This window comes from Ziziphus jujuba, chromosome 7 (genome assembly GCF_031755915.1).
Source record: "Ziziphus jujuba cultivar Dongzao chromosome 7, ASM3175591v1".
NCBI lineage: Eukaryota > Viridiplantae > Streptophyta > Magnoliopsida > Rosales > Rhamnaceae > Ziziphus > Ziziphus jujuba.
Genome location: NC_083385.1, coordinates 19,755,001 through 19,777,562, shown reverse-complemented (window position 1 = coordinate 19,777,562; position 22,562 = coordinate 19,755,001). Strand labels below are relative to the sequence as shown.

The window sequence follows — 22,562 nt, the reverse complement described above, 5'->3', positions numbered from 1 at the left end:
TTTTTTTTTGCTTTTAGATTTTTTTAAACATATGATTTTTTTTTTTTGCCTTTCAGAATTATTTTTGAATATTAGGTATTTTTTTCACACACCCAAATTTTTTTTGACCATTTGGTATTTTTTCTATTTATAGCTCTAAGTTTTTTTTTTTGAATATTTTGTATTTATTATTATGCCATTGAAATTTTTTTTACCATCTGATTTTTTTAGCTCTTGGATTGTTTTTGAATATCTTATATTTTTTGAGTTTTTAAATGTAAAAATATCAAAAATAAATTTAGAAAATTAGAATTAAGAGTCACATGCACCACATATCATCCCAATTTTACGGTTTCTATCGATTTTAATCAAATTAGACCAATTTGTAAAGATTTTAAAAACAGAAGTACCAATGTGATAAAATTGATTTTAAATACCTTAAAACAAAATTCAGTGATTTTAAAAGGTATTAAAGTGCAATTGTCCCCTGCTCCAAAAAAAAAAAAAAAAGTGCAATTGTCCCAAAAATATAAAAATCACATATTTATTAATTATTATATTTAATAAAAAATTCTCTAATAATTTAAAAGTAGAGGTTTAAAAGCAACGTAAAAACATACTAACTTTGAATTTGGAATTCCCATCTAAGTTAGTTTTAAAAAAAAATAAATAAATAAAAATAAATTTTGAAAAAACAAATACAATAATCTTATTGAGATTAAATAAAAATATCTGACCAAATGAAAAATAATTAAGATTAAATTTTTTATTCTAAAAAAGAAAATATGTTTATTAAGAATCAAATTAAAATGTCTCATATTAATTTACTAAATATTTTTATAAAAAAATAAATGTATTTAGAAATAGAGGATCAAAAAAAGACAAAAAGAGGTAAACTGTTATTAAAAAAAAAAAAAGTTGGTGCTTTGGAATCCCAAAGAAACCCACCCAACAACTAAAAATGAAGGAAAAAAATATTTTATTTATAAATTAAATAAATTTTCCAACATAAAAGAAAATTAAGGTTAATTTTTTGTTCCACCAAAGAAAATATATTTATTCGGAATTTGATTAAAAAGAAAATAAATTAAGATTAAATATTGTTATTCAGAAATTAAATATATTAATATGTTCATGAAAAATAAATAAATAGATAAATTGTTATCATATAATTTATCTTATTATCTAAATAAAAAAGCAAGTATTTTTTTATTTCCAAGAAACCCACCCAGAGGCAAAAGCGAAAGAGATCTGTGTCTTCGCATGGGACACGTTATCCGGCTCTTTCGGATGGATTTGGGACTTAAAATTTTGGAATCCTGGATTTGTAATGCGGTCTGTGACTCTGTGTTTTGATACCAAAACAAGAGTTAATTACAGATTAAAATTGTCCTATGGGGTGCTTATCCCGCCTACCAAACAAGCCCTCAGAGTCAGTCAGAAGGGCATAATCTGTGGGTGGTTCGTTCTGAGCATTCGTGGGATTGATCGGACGTCTCTTTCCGGCAGTGAGTGTTTCTCTATCTCTTTTATAGAATTTTTTAGATTTGGTTGTAATTTTCTGTTGAATCAACAGGTTTAGTTTTTTGTGTTTATATTATAATTTTTTAGATGGGAAAGAAGAAAGAAAAAGAGGAGGAAGAAAAAAATATGGTGAAAAATGGAGGCATAGTGTTGGAGGAGGTGATATCTACTGGGAATTGTAGATGTAATCCAATTCGTAACTTCTCTGTCAAACAACTCAAGAATGCCACAAACAATTTTCAATCACCTTGCTTTACAGGCCAACATGATTGGTTCAAGGCTTGTTTAAACAACCGCACGGTTCTAATCAAGACTTTTTTTAGAAATGAATTGATGACAAGTAAATTGGCAGGTCGAGACATAGCTATAACATCTCAGATGAGCAGTCACAATAGGGTTCTGAAACTAATAGGTTGCTGTCTAGAGCTGCCTGTTCCAGCCTTGGTTTATGAAGATAATGAATGTGTACCACTTAATCCACGTGGATATATTAGTGGTAATGGCTCAGCACTTCCATGGAAGACGAGGTTAAGAATTGCTAAGGACGTTGCCAATGCGCTTACCTACCTCCACACCACATTTTCCACGCCTATCGTCCATCGAAATGTGAAACCTTCAAATGTGTTTTTAGACAAAGATTTAGCTCCCAAGTTGTGCAATTTCTATCTCTCCATATCAATTCCTAAAGGTGAGACTCGTGTAGAAGATCAAGTGGCAGGGACAGAGGGATTTGTTGATCCTGAGTACTATAACACATCGTTTGTTACAGAGCAAAGTGATGTCTATGGTTTTGGAGTATTTCTACTGGTCCTCCTAAGTGGAAAATCACCTTTTGAATTTCCAGATTTGACAGATTTCGTTCAAGAGAAGCCATGGGATGAAGTAGTGGATCCTAAAATATTGGAAGAGGAAGGAGTAATTGAAGAAGAGCATAAACTACAAGCTCTTCGAAATTTGGTATTGAGATGCATTCAAACTAAGGCTGATGACAGACCAATGATGATTGATGTGGCAAAAGAACTCCTTCAGATACACAGGTCCACCCTTTCTCCTTAGTGGCTAACCACATCTTTATATTTATGTTAATTTTGTATTATTTTTCATATTTGTATGCATTAACTCATATTTTTCATCTTTATATATATCGTTTTCTGTTAAAAACTAACTTTATATTTGCATATGGACTTCAATTTGAGATTATATCTTGGTTGTGTATCCAGGAAAACCATTGTTTAATGTTTCTATGAAACTATATGTGTATATATATATATATATATGTATAGTGGTGTCCATATTGTACCAAAAACTGCTTCCTTTTCCACAATTCAATCTTCATTTTTGGACTTTTCTTGTTCTAGAGATTGTTAATGGCGCTGCAGAAACAAGGATGGTGGAGCTGAATAAATATATATATATATATATATATCGACTATATGGAAGTTCAAAAGGGATTCAATAGCATTAATAAGATTAAATTTTAGAGGCAATTACAGAAACAAATGTCATGAAAAGTAGTTATATGCAAACATATGTACTCTTACAACATGTTGCGAACACATGTAACTGTTTATAATAAATTGTGTATTTAGCTCAATGTATAGAATAGTTAGATCCACTTCGTACAAGCTTAAGCTTTTAGCATGGATGGTGATATCGGCATTGTATTTTAGGGAAAAAAAAAGAATTTCTTTTTTTTCTTTTCATCATTTACTGAATCATTCTATAATGAAGCTGTACAACAATGAGACTATTTACCGGTATAGCATAGCAACTAGTGTGATCTGTAAGCCAGATTATAGTTTTTCCTTAGTGGCATCTGACTCCAAGTGATCTATCATTGTCCTATATGATGCGATCTGATGATTGACCATTTCTATGTCCATTTCTTTTGTTGTTCTATTCTATTTGTTTTTGTTTTTCCTTTACTATTTACTCAATCTTTTGAAAATCCATATGCAAGATTAGGATATTCGATGTTTAATTAATCTCTTCCCCTTAGTGTGTTTAGATCTCCATTATAATTAAAAAGTTTTGGATCTGTTGTAATTGACTGGATCTGAGGGTGGCTCTAAGATAGGAAAGAAGTGGGAAATATACATGTTACCAGACCTAAGAGTGATTAAGGAATCAAGGGTTATCACCTCCATGGAAGACCAGGCTGAGAATATTAAAGGAAATTACCCTTGCACTTCCGATGTCTACACTGCGTTTTGCAAGCCTATCATTCGTCCCATTGTGAAAGCAGAAAAATTTTTCTTGGAGAAGGACTTTGTTCCCAAATTTATGTGATTTCTCTCACCACGCCATATCCATTCTTTAGGGTAAGATACTGAAGATGAAGTGTATGGGACAGAGAGATTCACTTACCCTCATTATGATTCTACATTATGTCTTGTATAATTTACATAAAAAAACAAAGTGCATAGCTTTGGAGTATCTCTACTTATCCTGCTCTTTGGAAATTGTAGAAACCCTTTCCACATTGATAGGTGTAACAGTGGGATAAAATGGTGAATCCTAAAACAATGGAAGAGATAGGAGGAGATTATGAAGACCACATATTGCATCTTTTTCTGAATCTAGCATTGAGATGCATCTACAGTTAAAGGTAGGCATTTTCAAAAAATAATAATAATAATAATGAAAAAAAAAAAAATTGTTCAAAGTAGGTCAAAGAATGCTGTGGCAAAAGAACTTGCCTGCATCCAGAGCTCCACCAATGCGCCTAAGCAGCTTACCAAATCTCTGTTTTCTCTTAGTGCTTTTTTTTTTTTTTTTTTTTTTTGGTTTCTCGTTTCTGTGCGTGTTAATCCCTGACACTTTTTGATTTGTATATGTGTGTTAATCCCTAATTCGTATGCAATAACTCGTCTGCAAATGAGTTTGGGATTTTGTGAATAACAAATAAAAGTATATAAAAGTTTTTTTTCTCCCTATTCATTCATATGTGAATGAAAGGAAGGTAGTCTTTTCAGTCCCAGGACTCCTTCTCGATAAGTAAGGTAGGAGCAGCTTTCTGTTTAGACTTTGTGGGAAAATCCAGTACTTCACCACACTCTTAAGGAAGAGTTTAGCCGCTTGTTCGGGCTTCTCTAGCTATAACTGAAGCCCTTCCTGCGCTTCGCTCTGTCGGTCCTTCATTGCCTTATAGCAAAAATATGGCACTTTTGAATTATCCCAGACTCCGCCCCTTGATCTGTTGTAGAGTACATAAGAACCATTTTTTTTTTCTCTCTCTTGGTAGAAAGGTATATAACGACCATTGGTTCACCACTTGCATGGAAGACTGATTATAGAATCAAGGGTTATCACCTCCATGGAAGACTAGGCTGAGAGTATCAAAAGAAACTACCCTTGCGTTTCCTGTGTCTACACTGCATTTTTGGAGGCCTATTGTTAGTCCCAATGTGAAACTAGGAAAAGTTTTCTTGGACAAGAACTTTGTTGCCAAATTATGTGATTTCTCTCACTACACCATATCCATTCTTTAGGGTGACATATTGAAGATGATTTGTATGGAACAGAGGGATTCATTTACCCTCATTATGATTCTATATTATGTCTTATATAATTTATATGGAAATCCGAAGTGCATAGCTTTGGAGTATCTCTGCTTATTCTGCTCATTGGAAAGTGTAGAGATCCTTTCCACTTTGATAAGTGTAATAGTGGGATAAAATGGTGAATCCTAAAACGATGGAAGTGCTAGAAGGAGATTATGAAGACCAAATGTTGCAGCTTTTTATGAATCTGGCATTGAGATGCATCTAACTAAGATTATAGGGAGGCATTTTTGGGGAAGGAAAAAAAAAAAAAAGAGTTCAAGGTAGGTCAATGATTATTGATGTGGCAAAAGAACTTGCCCGGATTCAAAGCTCCACCACTGCGCCTAAGCAGCATACTAAATCTCTGTTTTCTCTAAATATTTGTCTTTTTTTTTTTTTTTTAAATATATTTTTGTGTTTGTTAATCTCTAATTCATATGCAATAACTTGTCTATAAATGAGTTTGGGATTTTGTAAATTACAAATAGAAGAATATTTATCAAATAACATAGCAAACAATATGACACTTTAATTATCCCACACTTCGCCAATAGTATAAGCTACATAACAACCAATTTTTTTTTTTTTTTTAAATCTTGGTAGAAAGGTACAGAACAATCATTGGTTCAGCACTTTCAGTAGCCAAGTTGGAAAGTTACCCAACGTCCCACTAATATTGCACAAATACTTGAAAGAAGCCATAACAATTGACATACATACGAAGGGTGCTATTGTTTTCTCTTCTTTTTCCAAGATAACCCCAATTGCTCAAGATACGAATGAAATGAATGTGAAGAATTTTCCAGGAAAAATACGAAGTTCCTCTTCTTCGTTTTCTCTCTAGGTTATATTCTCTTTTCTTCTTACTATGTTCTTTGTGTATATCAAAGAGGTTGAAGGTGGCATGACTCTTCCAACATGTGTCCTGCGGTGTCATAATCCACGTCTCGTTTCCTTGTGAATGTGAGTATTAACTTATCTCTATCTTCCTTATAAAATTATGAGATATTTTATTTTGATTTCGTTGTAATTTCAATTGAATCAAAAGGGTTTGTTTTTGTGTATGTACATATATAAGTAAATCTCTGTGAAATATTAATTAATAAAGTGGACTTACTAGACACTCAGCATTACAACGGAGACAGCAGAAAAAGAGAAAGATCTGTGAGACTAGAGAGAAAAGGGAAAGAAGTTACATATGAGAATTGGAAATTGCATATTTGGGGGAGATATATAACAAATATGGAGGTTGGTAAATTATTTCTTAAGCATACTTTTGGGAAAAGCCAGTACTTAAGTTGAAATGTTTACCAGTGTGATATGTAAGCCAGATTGTTTTCCCTTTGTGGCATCTAACTTCAAGCGATCTCTTATTGTCCCTGATAATACTATCTGGTGATAGACTACGTGTTCCAATGCCTTTTCTCTTGATGTACTATCCTGTTTTTTCTTTTTTGTTTTCTTTTTTTTTAATTTATTTTTTTTTCCCTTTATTATATTTATTTACTGGTTTGAATACTTGTAGAAGCTTAGGATTTTCAATGTTTTAAGTCTCTTTCGCATAGTATGTTTCCATCTCCATTATAGAACCTTAGTATTTTGTTGTACTTTGATTGAACCTATACTTAGTAAAGATTAATGGTGAAGAATACAAACATGTAGTACTGGAAGAGTTGAATCATTAAATCAGTCTCTTCAAAACTGTTTTCCTAAATTACCAGGCCTCAGAGTGAGTAGAATCAAGGTTAGAAGACTTCCAGTGAGGATGGGAAAGAAAGAAAGAAAAATAAATTAAGGTTTGTGAAGTGTCAAAGTTGAGAGAGTGAGGATGGGAAAGAAAGAAAGAAAAATAAATTAAGGTTTGTGAAGTGTCAAAGTTGAGAGAGAAACTGACTCTCGATATTTAGTTTTTTGGGATTTAGTTCTTAATTTTTCTCCTAGTATATTTGATGAGTAATAAGGAAAATTGGTACTTGTAAATAATTAAATTTAATATTGTATAATAAATTAAAGACAAATATGTACTTAAAAAAAAATTAAAACTATTTTATCTAGGATTCTTAAAACGACGAATAACTTTCTCATATATTTTTTTACATTGGTAAGAATCTAATTGCCTGAACCCATATTTTTTCACCTCATAATAAATATTCAAACAAAAAAAGGTTATCATTTTTCCAACAATATTAAATTCCCGCTAACTTTACCATTAATGGTAAATGAATTAGTTTTGTAAGATTTCCAATGAGGATTGAATCTAACCTCTAAATCGAGCAGAATCAAGGTCAAGAACATTGAGCTCTATAAGCTTTCCTAATTCTTATTGTTGATGGAAATTGATTATCATCAAAATTTGTTGCATGTGAAGGATCTAGTGAGTCCAGAAAGATTCAAAAGGGAAGAAGGAATAACACCTGAAAAACTACAAGACCGGATGTCTAAAGCATTCAAGGACCTGAGGTTGCCAATTGACTTATGCAGTGTATCAGAAAATTCTGTTCAAGACAGAAATCTACCCTGCAAACTGTAGCTACTCAGAGAAAGATTCCAATTAAGGAAGATAAATTTGACAGGGATTCATGTAGTAACGATGAAAACATGTTCACAAGGTCTAGATGAATTTCTTTTAAATTTATCATGTTTTTTACAGGCCTTGCGATCATATCTACCTCCTTTTTATGATTTCAAAAGAAAAAAGAAAAAAGAAAAAAAGGAAAGAAAAAAAAAAAGAAAAAAAAGAAAAGTTGATTGCCTGAATCATAATCATAATTGTAAGATAGATCCAGTGAAATCAATCCGGTCAACCAAAACATTTAAGATACAGTAATAACAGATCCGTTCATCATAAATAACAGAGTTGGGATTTTGATATGCAAAATCTTATTTGAATTGCAACAAAGCAGGGCTTCGTCAGGGAGGCATCTTTTGGCAAAGGGAGCGGTCGAAGCATTACCATTTTAAGAATGTGAAACGGGGAAACATGCAATACCGATTCTTGTAATTCATCAGCTTGATTTTGCTAGAAAGTTGTTATATTATAATTCTACATATCTTTAGATGAATCGATCTCCTGCCGTCAGGGATAGGCTATGCCCACCATTAATCCTTTCCCGAGTCAACGAATTGGCAAATGATCAACGGTGAAAAGCCCAAGTTTGATGAAATCCCTCTTCCAAATTTAAGGGGAAAAAAAAAATCATTTTCCAAATATCCATTTAGTGGGCAGGACAAAACAGGATAAAATTTATTCCAAGTATTATACTATGTTTCATGCCAATGCGATTGGACTAAATTTTATTATTTTAACAAACAAAATAATTTATTGAGATTAAATAAAAATATCCAACATAAATGAAAGTTAATTAAGATTAAACTTTTTTATTCTAAAAAAGACAAATATTTTTATCAAGAATTAAATTAAAATGTCTCATTGAAAAAAATTAAGAATAAATATTTTTATAAAGAAAATAAATGTATATAGAAATAGAAAAAGAAGAAAAAAATATATATTTATTAAGAATTTGATTCAAATATCTGATAAGAAAATAAATTAAGATTAAATATTGTTATAAAGAAATGAAATATATTAAAATGTTGATTAAAAGAATAAATAAATAAAAATGAATTGAAGTGATAAATAACATATCTTATAAGTTCATGTTATCATCCAAGAAAGTACCCACCCAGCGACAAAGGCGAAGACAAAAAAAGTTGACCTGTTTTAAACCCATGTCTTCGCACGGGACGCGTTATCCGGCGCTTTCGGATGGATTTGGGACTTAAATTTTGAAATCCATTTGTGATCCGATCGGTGTTTTGATACTGATACAAGAGCCAATCAAGGATTGAAATTGCACTGTGCAATGGTTGTCCCGCCTACCAAACGCACCCTCAGATTCTGAAGTGCATAAATAGCGAGTGGTTAGTTCTGAGCGTTTGTGGACATCTCCTTCCGGCGGTGAGTATTTCTTTATCTCTTTCATTGAATTTTTGAGATTTGGTTATAATTTTCCGTTGATTCAATAGGTTTATTTGTTGTTTTTTGTACACATATAAATATAAATAGGAGTTGTGAAATTAATTAATTAGTAAGGTGGATGAGATGGGAAAGAATAAGGAAACAAAGAAAGATTTAAAGAAGAAAGAAAAAGAGGCGGAACAGTATATGGTGAAGAATGGAGGCATGGTATTGGAGGAGCTGATATGTACAGGGAATGGTAGATATAATCCAATTCGTAACTTCTCTGCCAAACAAATCCTTGAAGCCACAAACAACTTTCACTCACCTTGTTTTACATCTCAAGATTACTGGTTCAGAGCTTCTTTAAACAACCGCGCAGTTTTAATCAGGAAGTGTGATGGTCCAGGTCAAGAGGCATGTCGAGACATAGCAATATCATCACAAATGAGCAGCCACAGTCGAGTTCTGAAACTATTGGGTTGCTGCCTGGAGTTTCCTGCTCCAGTCGTGGTTTATGAAGACGCTGAGAATGGACCTCTCAACAGAGACGGAGGCATTAATATTAATGGCTCGTCAATTCCACTACCATGGAAGACGAGGCTGAGAATTGCAAAGGACACTGCTAATGCACTTACTTATCTCCACTCTGCATTTTCCAGGCCTATCATCCATCTGAATATCAAACCTTCAAAGGTGCTGTTAGATAAGGATTTTGTTCCCAAACTCTGGGATTTCTCTTGCTCCGTATCCATTCCCGAGGGTAAAACATGTGTGGGTGTTTCATCGTTGTTAGGGACATTTGGATTCATTGACCCTCATTACATGACTACATTTTCTGTAACAGAGCGAACCGATGTCTATAGTTTTGGAGTATTTCTACTAGTCCTCCTAACTGGAAGACCGGCTGTACATTATGATAGTGGACATCAAATGGTACACTTGGTTGCAGAGAAACCGTGGAATGAAATAGTAGATTCTAAAATATTGGAAGAAGGAGTAACTACTGAAAAGCAGCAGAAACTGCAAGATTTTCTAAATTTGGCACTGAAATGCACTCAACCAAGGCTCGAAGATAGGCCAATGATGATTGATGTGGCAAAGGAACTTGTCCGGATTCACAGCTCTACCCCAACTCCTTAGCACCTTAACCTTTTATTATGTCTCACCTGCATATATATGTGCATATTATATGAACTCATCTATATCTCTATATCTTATGCATATCAAGCCTTCAATTATCAAAGCAATTCGTTCCTCGTGCTGATTTGTATATAAAACTATATATTTTAATTTGCTCATTTTCGTATTTTAGCTCTATGTGAAAAGTACAACAATTATCATACTTATCCAATTTAAAAAGGCCCTGATTAGTGACGGCCATACTTGCCCAATTACTTAAAAAGGAGACCCTATAATTCACATACATATGAATGTGCATATGAAGGTATGTCATTGGTGATTGATGAAATTGTGGATTCAAAAATATTGGGAAGGAGTAATCACTAGGAGCATAAACTGCAAGCTTTTGTGAATCTCGCATTGAAATGCATTCAAATCAAGGTTGAAGGTAAGCCATTTTTGATTGATTTGGCAAAAGAACTCGCCTGGATCCACAGCTCCATGACTGTGCCTCAGCACCTTACCAGTTACTCTGTTTTTTTTTTTTTTTTAATCTAGTGTTCCTTATCCATATGCAATATCTCATTTACAAATGGATTTGTGAATGTGTGAAACCACAAATAAAAAGAAACAATAAAAGAAGCCTTCGTTCATCATACGTTGATTCTGCCCCTGTGTCAGAAAATGAAATTTCAAGTGAATCAAACTTTTACTTCGTTTAATAAGAATTATACAGAACAATCATTATTGGTTCACCACTTTCAATAGCCATTTAAAAAAGGAACCTAATGCCCCACTCATATTTGCAAAAACACTTGAAGAAGCAAGTTTATGTTTCAAAATGATAGTCATTGGTGGTGTTATTGTGTTTTTTTTTTTTTTTTTTTTTGGGGGGGGGGGGGGGGGTGTTCATCTTCAGGTATTCAATTGTACATGGGAATATTCTTGTTGCTAGCTATTTTGATAGCTGCTGATGAATTGGAGCAACTTGATGTCAAGACAGCATTTTACATGGAGAATTGGATGAGACAATTTACATGAAGCAACCTAAAGGTGGTGAATTCAAAACAAGAGTTGGTTTGTCTATTAAAGAGGTTGTATATAATAGCTTTTTGTATTGCAAATGTTTCAGTGCATATGCTTCTATATGTTGATGGCGTGTAGCTTGCTGGTGAAAGTTAAGAGAATATTGATCAAGTTAAAGAAGCTTTACAGCTGAGTTTGATATGAAGGAGCTTGGACCTACACCAAAGGTTTTGGGAGGAGTATTAAAAGAAATAGAGAAAAGAATTGGTTATTCTTAAACTAGGAAGGTTATATCCAAAAGATTCTTTCCTAATTTTCAATGGCAGAAGCAAAATCAGTAAGTGTTCTTTCGGCAAATCACTACAAGTTGTCCGTAGTATGTCCAACCACTAAACAAGAGAAAGAGGAAATGGCAAGTGTTTGATACTCGAATCCAGTTGGATCTGTCATGTACACCATGATTTGTTATGGATTGGATTTGGCTTATGCAATTATTGTGTTGAGTAGGTATATGACTAATCCACAAAGAGAGCATTAGGAATCTATGAAGTGGATGCATGTGGTAGAAGGCGGCTTCGTAAAGTCAGAAGATACACACAGCCAATAATCCTTCACATATGGGAACTAAGCTGTTACCTGTGAGCAAGCTTGAGGTCTGCAAAAGTGTGCTCAAGTTCAACACTAAATGATAATGAAGAAAGCGAATTGAGAAGCAAAGGAAGTTCATTGCACTTTATATTGCTTGACTTATGTGAATCAAGGTGGAGATTGTTGACTATATGATTCAAAGGAGTCAAGAAAGAGGCTTGCTTTTTGTTGTATAGTTGCTGTAAACAAAACTATCTTGTCTGGCTTATTGGGATATAACACCTAATTAAGTAAAGATGTGTGTTTTGGCTCGATGCTCTAGCAAGAAGCTGTTATGATCGTTATAAAGGTTTCTGAGGGTAGAAAACAGCAACAAGAAGTTTTGTAGCAAACGTTTAGAGCAAAGCAAATTCTCTTTTCTAGAATCTCAATTCTTTTCTATCTTAGGTTTTCTCTTTAGGATTCCATTGGGTGAGTTGTGAGGTGAGAAAGGTTGCAAATGGGGACTATTAGGTATGGTTTCTGGGTTTAGGGTAACTTCAAAAACCACATAAAGGAACTGTTTGATCTGTGAAACACATTCAAATTCGTAGTGCATTGAACTTCTTGTGGAGCTCCGATGATGTAGATTCAATATTGAATCAAACCTTGTAAATTCTTGTGTTGTTTGTTAGTTTTGATTATTTTTTGAATGTTTATGTTGCTGTAAAACTGTAACAATGCCATTATGCTTTCCACTTCTATCGTTATTTCTTTTAGAGTTTGAGGCCGAGTGTTTAATTCATTAAATCTGAAGATCCATGAAGTTTCTCAGCAAGTACTAACCTCTTCTCCTTTTGATATATATAGTGTCAGTTTAATATATGGAAGAATATATATGTATATATATGTGGAAGTTTAATATATGTGGATAAAATAAAATTACAGTAAACAAAATTACAGAAAAATAATTAAAATAAATTAGAACCTACATATCTTGGAAATTTGATGAAATTTTGATAAAATTATTCAAGGCCTATGTGGTACCACAGTTTTTTTAAGACAATTTTCGCCCACTGGTGCAGATGTTTTGTGATGATCGCATCTCAGGATACAATGGCTACAAAGATCTTGGACACGGCATCTCCAAAACCTTTTCCTTCAGACTTTCAACGCACCTTCACTTTACCACTTACTCTCTAAGTCAATGTATTTCTGTGTATTTCCAAGAAAACACTCATTGATCTTTTTCTCACTGATTTCCTACATCCTCCAAATACTCAACACTCAAAAGAATATGTTACCATTAAACACTCAACACACACATTTCAATTTTTGATAAGATCCCATAGATTTCTTAAAGCCAAACCATAGGAAAGATAAAATTAAAAGCCCAAAGCCATTAAGGCCCATTAAGGGAAAATCATTCACATTAGGTCCAATACTATGACAATCCCCCACATGAATGATTTGACTACTAAAAACAAAGCATGACTCTGGAGGTAAAGCTTTGCAGTTGGAACCTGCATAGGATAGGTAGATGTTACTCTTTGATCCTTCCCTTATGAGACTACATCTACTATACTGACTAATGGTAGATATGACATCTTTGAAACATTTCACCGTTTGTGTAAATGACAATATAGTTTACACACGATTTCCTCCTAGTACACTTTAGTTGTCACTGTTGTATTCATTTTGGCCTTGAACACCTCCCTGGTTCTGCGAGAGTTTCTAAAGAATTGTGCCCTTAACAATTCTCTTTTGAAACGGCCACTCTTCTCTCTCATATAAATGATTCTATTACTATTGTAATTAGCATGACTATGCATAGATTACCAAACACACACTTATAGGAATCATTAAAAGCATACTTTATGCTTAACCTTCATTTGTCACTGTTTTATCACAGGAATGGGCAGAAGATTAACCCCCATAGTGATCCATACTAGTTTTTACAATTGTATTCTCCCATTGAGCCTAAATCTTGGGAACTCCAGTCAAATAGGTTGGGTTTCCATCGTATCGACTTTACTCATCGGACTTTAATCCCATTCCCCTCAATGACTTCTCAACTAAGTCTCTATGTAACCCTTTGGTTAGCGGGTCTGCAATGTTATCTTTAAACTTTACATAGTCTATTGAGATAATTCCAATTATAGTCTATCAAGATAACTCCAATTAAGATTAATCGTCTAATGGAATTGTGTTTATGATGAATGTGTCTAGACTTTCCATTATATATGATATTTTATTCCCTGCCAATTGTAGATTAACTATCGCAATGTATACTTATTGGTGGCACAGTTTTAGGTCACCTCAGAATGTCCTCTAAAAATTAGCATAGCTATTCTGCCTCTTCACCACATTTATCTAATGCAATAAACTCATATTCCATCGTGAATCGAGCTATCACAGTTTGCTTCGAGGATTTCCATATCACAGCTGCATCCGCTAATGTGAACATATAGTCACTAGTAGATTTTGAATCCTTGATATCTAATATCCAATTTACATTACTTTATCCTTCTAATACAGCAGGATATCTTGTACCGTGCAGTCCGTAATCATGACTATATCGTAAGTACCTTAGTACTCTAATGATTCCTTTCCAATGATCTTCATTTGGATTACTCATATATCTACTCAATCTACTTATTGTATATCGTAAGTACCTTAGTACTCTAATAATTCCTTTCCAATGATCTTCATTTGGATTACTCATATATCTACTCAATCTACTTATTGTGTAGGCTAAGTCTGTTTGGTACAACTCATTAAGTACATCAGACTTCTAATTATTCTTGCGTATTCCACTTGAGATACACTCTCCCCTTTATTTTTGAATAAGTGTAGATTCATATCTATGGGTGTTCTGGATATACCAGTACCATCATTACTAAACTTAGCCAGTACTTTACCCATATAATGTGTTTGACTAAGAATGATCCCATTCGAAATCCTCATGATTTTCATTTCTAAAATCACATCAACAAGCCCCATATCTTTCATGTCAAATTTGGATTTTAACATAGGTTTTATAGTTTGGACCATATTGTTGTCACTACCTACTATGAGTATGTCATCTACATACAAACAAAGAATAATATATCCATAATAATGTATCCATACTCTGTATCTTTTACATGGACACATTTATTATACTTATTTATTTTAAACCCATCACTTAGCATGGCATAATCAAATTTTTTATCCTACTGCTTTAGAGTTTGTTTTAATCCATATAAAGACTTCACCAATTTATACACCTTTTTTTCTTGTCTTGGTGTAGAAAAACCCTTAGGTTACTCCATATAATCTCTTCATCAAGATCTCCATTAAGAAAGGCTATTTTTGCATTCATTTAATGTACTTCAAGATCTCGCAATGCAGTGATCGCCAGTACCATCCTTATGAAATTTATCTTCGTTATTGGAGAATAAGTATCAAAATAATTAAGGCATTCTTGTTGCTTATATTCCTTAATTATAAGCTTTACCTTGCATTTGTCTATTGTTCCATCTGTTTTCATCTTCCTTTTAAAAATCTATTTGTAACCCAAAAGTTTACAACCTAGAGGAAGATCTACTAACTCCCAAGTGTGATTCTGTAATATGGAATTAATCTCACTTTTTACGGCTTCTTTCCATAAATTCCGTTCAGGAAAATTTACAGCTTCTTGGAAGTTTTGAGGTTCACTTTCTAGCATATAAGTAAAAAAATCCAGACCATGGGATTTTTCGGTTCTTACTCTCTTACTTCATCTCAGTTCAATCTCAATCTCAATCTCAACTTCAATTTTCTGATCTTGATCACTATCATGGCTGTCTTCACTAATAGCATCATAAGTTTGTTTAGACAAACTCGATCCTTCTTCACACTTATACGGAAAAATGTGTTCGAAGAATGATGCATTTCTCGATTCCGTTATCGTGTTCTTGTGTATATCAGGAATTTCTAACCTATACATGAGAAACTGATATGCACTACTATTTTGTGCATATCCTATGAAGATGCAATCAATTGTTTTAGAACCTATCTTCATTTTCTTTGGAGTAAGTACCACTATTTTAACTAGATACCCCCACACTTGTAAGTATTTATAGGAAGGCTGTCTTCCTTTCCATAGCTCATATGGTGTCCCTGATCCTTCTGGGTCACCTTATTTAGAAGTTCTTTGATCGAAAAAATGGCTTCCCCCACAAGTTCTGAGGTAATCCAGAACTTATCAGCATTGCATTCATCATTTCTTTCAAAGTTTTATTTTTCTGTTCAGTTACACCATTAGATTGTAGCGAATATGGTAGAGTAACTTCATATATAATGCCATGTTGAGCACAATACTCTCCAAATGGAGTTACATACTCCCCACCACGATCATTTCTTATCATTTTAACTTTTTTGTTGAGTTGATTTTCAACTTTAGTTTTATAGAGAATAAATTCTCTACTGTCTCATCCTTACTCTTAAGCAAATATACAAAGCAATATTTCATGCTATCATCAATAAAAGTGATAAAATACTCATCACCATCTCTAGTCGGTGCAAATTTTAAATCACATATATCACTATGTATTAAATCTAAAGGTTCATTATTTCTTTCAATTGTTTGATATGATAACCTCGTTGATTTTGCCTCTACACAAGTTTCACACTTATGTTTGGAACCAATTTCAAATGTGGGAATATGATTCAGGTTAATTAACCTCCACGGAGAATTAAAATTAACATGTTCCTATTCTACTATGCCACAAAATGGAAGCCTCAAACAAGTAAACAGAAGAAGTACTACCATTATTAATATCTTTTGGCTTTACAATCATTACATTAAGTTTAAATAAACCGTTGACTACATAGCCTTTTTCCCACAAGCATCCTAAACTTGGACAAAATAACCTTATCTGACTCAAACACTATGTGAAAACCATGTTTGCTCAGTAGCAATCCAAGTACCAGATTTTTACGAATGTCTGGAACATACAGCACATTATTCGAAGTCAGCTCCTTTCCTGAGGTCATCTTCAGGACTACCTTGCCCTTCCCTTGGATCTCTGATATGGTGGAATTTTCTATGAACAACTTCTTCCCATTTTCACTTGATTCGAACGAAGTAAACAAGCTCCTACCTAAACATACATGGCAGATCTCACCAATATCAATGCACCATTCTCTAGGATTTGATCCTACCAAATTCACTTCGGAGGCTACAACACTAAGGTTAATGTCATCAACCTTTCGAGTGATGTGCTCCATCATCTGTGCCTATTTGTTTCTCTTTCTCTTTGGCAACCTACATTTTGTAGCTCTGTGACCCATCTTATCACAATTAAAACACCTGCCTTGAAACTTGGCCTTCTTAAAGATCCCTCCTTTAGTCCCCAGCTTGGAATATTTTTCAGCTTTCTTCTTATTCTTGGAGCTCTGCCATGCTCCACAATATTAGCCTTTACCACGGCCTTCAAAGATCTTTTATTAGATCTCCTATTGTCATCTTTGATATAAAGCTTGCTAACAAGAGCCTCCATATCTATTTCCTTTCTCTTGTGCTTGAGATAATTCCTGAAGTCTCTCTAACTAGAAGGTAGTTTCTCAATCATAGAACCTACTTGAAAAGCTTCATTAATGATCATTCCTTCAGAAAGAAGTTCTTGAATGAGCACTTGCAACTCATGTACTTGACTCATCAATGGCTTTGAATCCACCATCACATAGTCCAAGAATCGGCCTGTACCAAACTTTTCCGAACCTGCATTCTCAGTTTTGTATTTGCAGTCCAAAGTTTCCCATAGCTCCTTTACTGACTTTGTACCACAGTACACTCCATACAAAGCATCAGACAGGCCATTCAGGAGATAATTCCGACACAAATAATCAAAGTGGTTCCATGCATCCACCACAATGAGTGTCTCTTTATCACTCTCTTCATTACTTGGTAGCATTTTCAATTAAAAGTCTCACAAGTCCTAGTGTAGTCAAGTAGAACAGCATCTTCTATTGCCACCTCTTAAAGTGTGCTCCATTGAACTTCTCAGGTCTCTCTACATGATTCGCAGGAGAAGCATCTGAGTTACAGGAATCTGAGTTAGCATAATCATATTATCTCCACTTGCTAGTTCTGTATGAATCACAAAACAGAAATCAATTAATTATTATTTTTTATCTCAACAAACTAATTATAATCAATTTCCACTAAGAAAATGTGATTTTATAGGGTTTCTATATAGACCACAAAATTATTGTATACACCCACAAAATTATTGTATACACTCACAAAATTGATTTTATAGCGTAGTCAAGTAGATGATTTCGCCTACTGGTGCAGATATTTTGTGACAAACATCCCCCAAAATACAATGGCTGCAAAGATCTTGGATACAGCACCTCCAAAACATTTTCCTTCGAACTTTCAGCGTATTTACACTTTACCACTCACTCGCTAAGTTAATGTATTTCTGCTTATTTCCAAGAAAATGCTCAGTAATTTTTTTCTCACTGGTTTCCTACGTCCTCCAAATTCTCAACACTCAAAAGAATGTGTTACCATTAAACACTCAACACACACATTTCAATTTTTGATCAAATCCCACAAATTTCTCAAAGCCAAACTGTAGGAAAAATAAAATTAAAAGCCCAAAGCCATTAAGACCCATTAAGGGAAAATCATTCACATTAGGCCCAATACTATAACATATAGGTCATGCTTAGCTTCGTGCTATTCCATTTTTTGTACTCCATCTCTCGGTGTAAATTTTATTCATAGCCTTTGCTTTGTTATATCATATCTTTTGGCTTGTGCAAATATGGTTTGAATTTCCCTTTTGGTGTTTCTAAGAAAACTATATATGTCATCCTTTTTCCAATTTGTTTCTGTTTTCAGTCTTAGGGTATGTTTGTATCGTAGGAAATGTGTGGAGGAAAAGTGGGAGAAATAGAAAAAAATTAAAATCTATAATTGGAGATGTTGTTGAGGACAGTGCAGTGAAATAAAGATAAATGAGAGAGCTTGAGAACTTTTATCACGTAACCATTATATGACTTAAAAGGTGCTGGAGTGGAGTAGGCAAGGGATGGTAAAATCCCAATTTTAAGCAACTTTTCCTTTCTCTTGTTTTCGTTCTCCTCTTTCTTCTTCTTCTTCTTCTTCTTTTTTTTTTTTTTTTTTTTTTTTTTTTTTTTTTTTTGGTTGGTTTCCTTTTTTAACCAAACTAGAATCCCTCATGAAAATTTTCCTTTTCCCTCTTAAATTCCAAGGTCCAAACAATAGCCTTATTGTTTGTTTGTCTCACTTAATCTCATCTTGTATTTTTAACTATGTTAGGGGAGTTTAGATGAATAATTTGAACTCAATGTAGTTGATGTGGTCTACACTAAAAGATATTTAGGTTTAAGCCTTCGCGTATTTCTGCTAAAAGATCTAGGAATCATGTGCAATGAGTTGATTTTATGGTTGTTTTTGTTCAGTTATGCCCTAAATATAAAAAAATGTTCATCTGTTTATTTTATTTTATTTTTGTTTTGGCTTACCTGAGATTATATGCAATTTTAAATGTAATGTCTTGTATTTTATTTTGTAAAAGTTTTAGAGAGTGAAATGTTTTAGCTGCTATGTAAATCCTGATGCTGTTTGACAAGTGCAAGAGTATCCTTCAAATCAATGAAAAATAAGCTTTATTTTTTTTTTTTTCCCTATTTTTTCTAGTTCGTTTTCTTCTTTCTTTTTCAATTTAGTGACAGTTCATTAAAGCAATTGTCCAAGATTTCTGAATTGAGCACGCGAAGCGCATAGTCTTAAGTTCAAGAGCGGGTTGTGTCCTCTTCAACATTTCTTCTACTTTTTGGCCCTGCTAGAGATCCCTTTGTTCTCCCAGATTTTCTTCCATGCCTTCGCTGCCTCCTTTATCGTGTTGTTCCATTCTTCAGGGATGCTCGGTATGTCCCAAAAAATCCTTGCGACAAGAATCTTGGGCATTTTAAGACATTGAACCGTCTCAGATCGTTTGAACATTGATCATAAGTAGCAAAAGCTTTCCTCGCTACTGTCAATTTTTTGAATGTCTTTTTATACACTGGTGCAGATGATTGCATCTAAGGCACTGATGGACCAATCCCTTCGCCTGTCGGTTTGATTGTTTCATGCTATTCACGGACGTCTCGTCTAAGGACTTCTTAAGCAGTTACATGAAACTGGAATCCCGATTCTGTTAGGCATGAAAATGGGATTTCGTTAAACTTCTGTATCCCATTAGGCCAAATTCGAGTTGAACCGCTGCTTGTTTTCGTCTCGTATTTAAATAAATGCTAACTTAAACTGCAAGTCATGATCCTGAGTAGATGTAATTTGGCTGAGTTTGAGGTACTGTGCTTACCGGTCATATGGTAATTTTTTTCTGCGAGAATTTGTTTTCACACCCATAAAATGTTTTACCTTTCCCTTCATTGTGCAGCTTTGTGTGCTTTGCAATCTTTGCCCTGAAACAGTGGAGGAAGCTATTGTTATGCTACCATAACAAGCCTATGTTTTCGCAAGTGCTTTTTTTTTTTTTTTTTTTTTTTTTTCTTTTTGTGTGTTTGGGGGGGGGGGGGGGGTCACAATCTATGAAATTCAATTATAGGGTAAATTGTAAAAGTCCCACTTCAAGTTTTGACTCAAGTTTCATTTGCATCTTCTTTGAAACTTAGTAGGAAGATAAGAAAAAGAAAGAAAACATGGACAAGAATTTTTTTTTTTTTCTTTTATCATCGATTCTCTAAATTTAAAAGTTCAAAATAAAATGCATAATTTCAACATAGTTTACTTATTTTAATATATATATATATTTACTTATTTGGATGTTAGGCGGTCAATTTTGTCAAATTTTAACAAAAGAAACTTTAGTACAGGGACAAAATGAAATTATGTTGTACTTGAGGTTCACGTTGCAAAAATTATGACTTTTAAGAGGGAAATTGATACATGAAGCAACTTGAAGATGAAGGCAGGCTTTTGTAATTTACTCTACACTCTTAAGCGCTAAAAACAAATATTAAATAAAATAAATAAGCAAGCATTATGTAATTTGGGTTGGTACTGGGTGGCACTGCTTGGAATCTTCTATTTGCTCATAAAGTGAAACATATACATAATTTTTCATCATTTTTATACGCAAATTCTTATTATTCACTATCTTATTAATAGAGTCGTTTTTTCATTCAAACTAACCTACTAAGGCTCATGATGACGAGACAATCTAGAAAGTGTTGAATGATACGCCATTAATCAAAAAATTTAAATATTGTGCTTGTATATTGACCAAGATACAAAAACAAGATACCCAATGAAGAGTATGCCTGTATATTGACCAAGAGATTTGAATAGTATGCCTGTGTATCAATCAAGAAATTTTTGTTATTTAAAAACCCATCATACTGGAAGCCTCAAGTTTAAAAAATCCTTTTTATTTTTGGTAACCATGTTTAGAAACGTACTTGTTATTATTACTGCTTATGAATAATTTATTAGGATGCTGTTGAATGTTTGTGGAGATAGACATCATACAGCTTTAGAGTCATGCCAAGTTGGGGAACCCGGATAACATCGAAGATGAGCAGTTGCTTATTTTCAGCTTTTTTACGAAGATAGAGAATGTGCCTCTGAATGAATAATTTGTTCTCAAATTGAGGCTCAAAACACACCATGCAACTTTACCTACTTCATTTTCAATGGAATAGTCGCATTCTCTTGGGCAATGAAAGTCAACGTTTTATAACATGTTGTGAAATGCCGTGTCCTCAAATTATCATAGACTTTGTTGCTCATTAGAATATTTTCCTTGAATTTGATGAAATATATACATATTTTTCTTTATTGATGAAATTATTATCAAACTTCCTTAACATCTAATACAATTAGAGAAAGTCACTAGAGGTTTTTTGACATGTCCAAATTAATTTAACTTTTTTTATCGGAAAAAAAAAAGTAATTTTAAAATTGAAAAGGTGTAAATAGATGAATTCTAAAATTAATATTGATTTCCTGTCATTATAGCAAATATTGTACCTCAGAGTCTATGAGACATGATAAATATTTCGAAAAAATATTGATTAAATTGACTCAAACTAGTGGACTCTTCCATAATGTCGACATAGTTAGCAAAGTGGAATCTTCCTAGGCAAATTCTTGCTACCAAAAAATTCAAAGGTATCTGATCACGAATTAATAAATATCTAATTTATTATATTTTCATTGAAATATTCGTTGACCAAAGAATTGTCTTAGCCCAAAAAAATAAAATTAATGGGTGGATGTTAATGTCTATAAAATGGGGACCGTCACCTTTCGCAAATCACTATTGGTTCTGAGAATGTGTCCTAATCCAACATCTCTTTCCAGAGTGATCAGTGGGAGAATTTCTCTCTATCGTGTTATAAAATTTTGCAATTTTGATTCTACTCTCTATTTTCCATTGAATAAAAAGGGTTTGGTTTTTATGTATTTACATATTTACTATGTGATATATTAGTTATTAAGGTGGATGAGATGGGAAAGAAGCAAGAATCATAGAAGAAAGAAATAGAGGAGGAAGAAAAATATATGTGTATTTTTCCTTATCAAAGATAATAAAATGAAGTTATAGTCACATTATTAAATAAAATCTATATATTCCCATTAAAAATTTATATTTTTATCTTTATTTAAAATTACTATTAAAAAGATTTACCAATTAAATTATTATTTGTATTTAAAAATATATGATTGAAAATTTCAAATGCATTCAGAATTATGAGATTGAATATCTTAAATATATTTAAAAATATGCGATCGAACGTTTTTAGTTATGAATATTGTAGATGTGTTTAGAAAT

General features: G+C 33.2%; 2 protein-coding genes across 13 annotated transcripts; both read left to right on the top strand.

Moving 5' to 3' along the window:
- Positions 1-1,178: 1,178 nt before the first annotated feature.
- Positions 1,179-7,695, top strand: LOC107403699 (serine/threonine-protein kinase ZRK1). 11 transcript variants are annotated; one of them, XR_009639683.1, is made up of 5 exons: positions 1,185-1,487; positions 1,591-2,540; positions 5,939-6,011; positions 6,169-6,296; positions 7,417-7,695. XR_009639683.1 is itself a non-coding variant. In XM_060819061.1 (3 exons), exons 1-3 carry the CDS (start codon positions 1,310-1,312, stop codon positions 5,890-5,892), a joined length of 1,104 nt encoding a protein of 367 aa, XP_060675044.1. In that variant the 5' UTR covers positions 1,179-1,309; the 3' UTR covers positions 5,893-5,907. The 11 variants fall into 11 exon arrangements, 7 of the variants coding, with proteins under 7 accessions (XP_060675044.1, XP_060675043.1, XP_060675042.1 ...); XR_009639685.1 differs by lacking the exon at positions 6,169-6,296 and having other exon boundaries at positions 7,424-7,695; XR_009639684.1 differs by lacking the exon at positions 6,169-6,296.
- Positions 7,696-8,698: 1,003 nt separating this feature from the next.
- LOC125423762 (serine/threonine-protein kinase ZRK1) lies at positions 8,699-10,326 on the top strand. 2 transcript variants are annotated; one of them, XM_060819250.1, is made up of 2 exons: positions 8,699-9,006; positions 9,416-10,326. In XM_060819250.1, exon 2 carries the CDS (start codon positions 9,454-9,456, stop codon positions 10,147-10,149), a length of 696 nt encoding a protein of 231 aa, XP_060675233.1. In that variant the 5' UTR covers positions 8,699-9,006; positions 9,416-9,453; the 3' UTR covers positions 10,150-10,326. The 2 variants fall into 2 exon arrangements, with proteins under 2 accessions (XP_060675233.1, XP_060675232.1); XM_060819249.1 differs by having other exon boundaries at positions 8,700-9,006; positions 9,115-10,326.
- Positions 10,327-22,562: the final 12,236 nt, after the last annotated feature.

Coding starts and splice junctions, on each gene's coding strand:
- LOC107403699 (XM_060819060.1), top strand. CDS start 1,591: ATGGGAAAGAAGAAAGAAAAAGAGGAGGAAGAAAAAAATATGGTGAAA. Junction 2,541..5,651: donor GAACTCCTTCAGATACACAG/GTCCACCCTTTC, acceptor AAATCTTGGTAG/AAAGGTACAGAACAATCATT.
- LOC125423762 (XM_060819249.1), top strand. CDS start 9,151: ATGGGAAAGAATAAGGAAACAAAGAAAGATTTAAAGAAGAAAGAAAAA.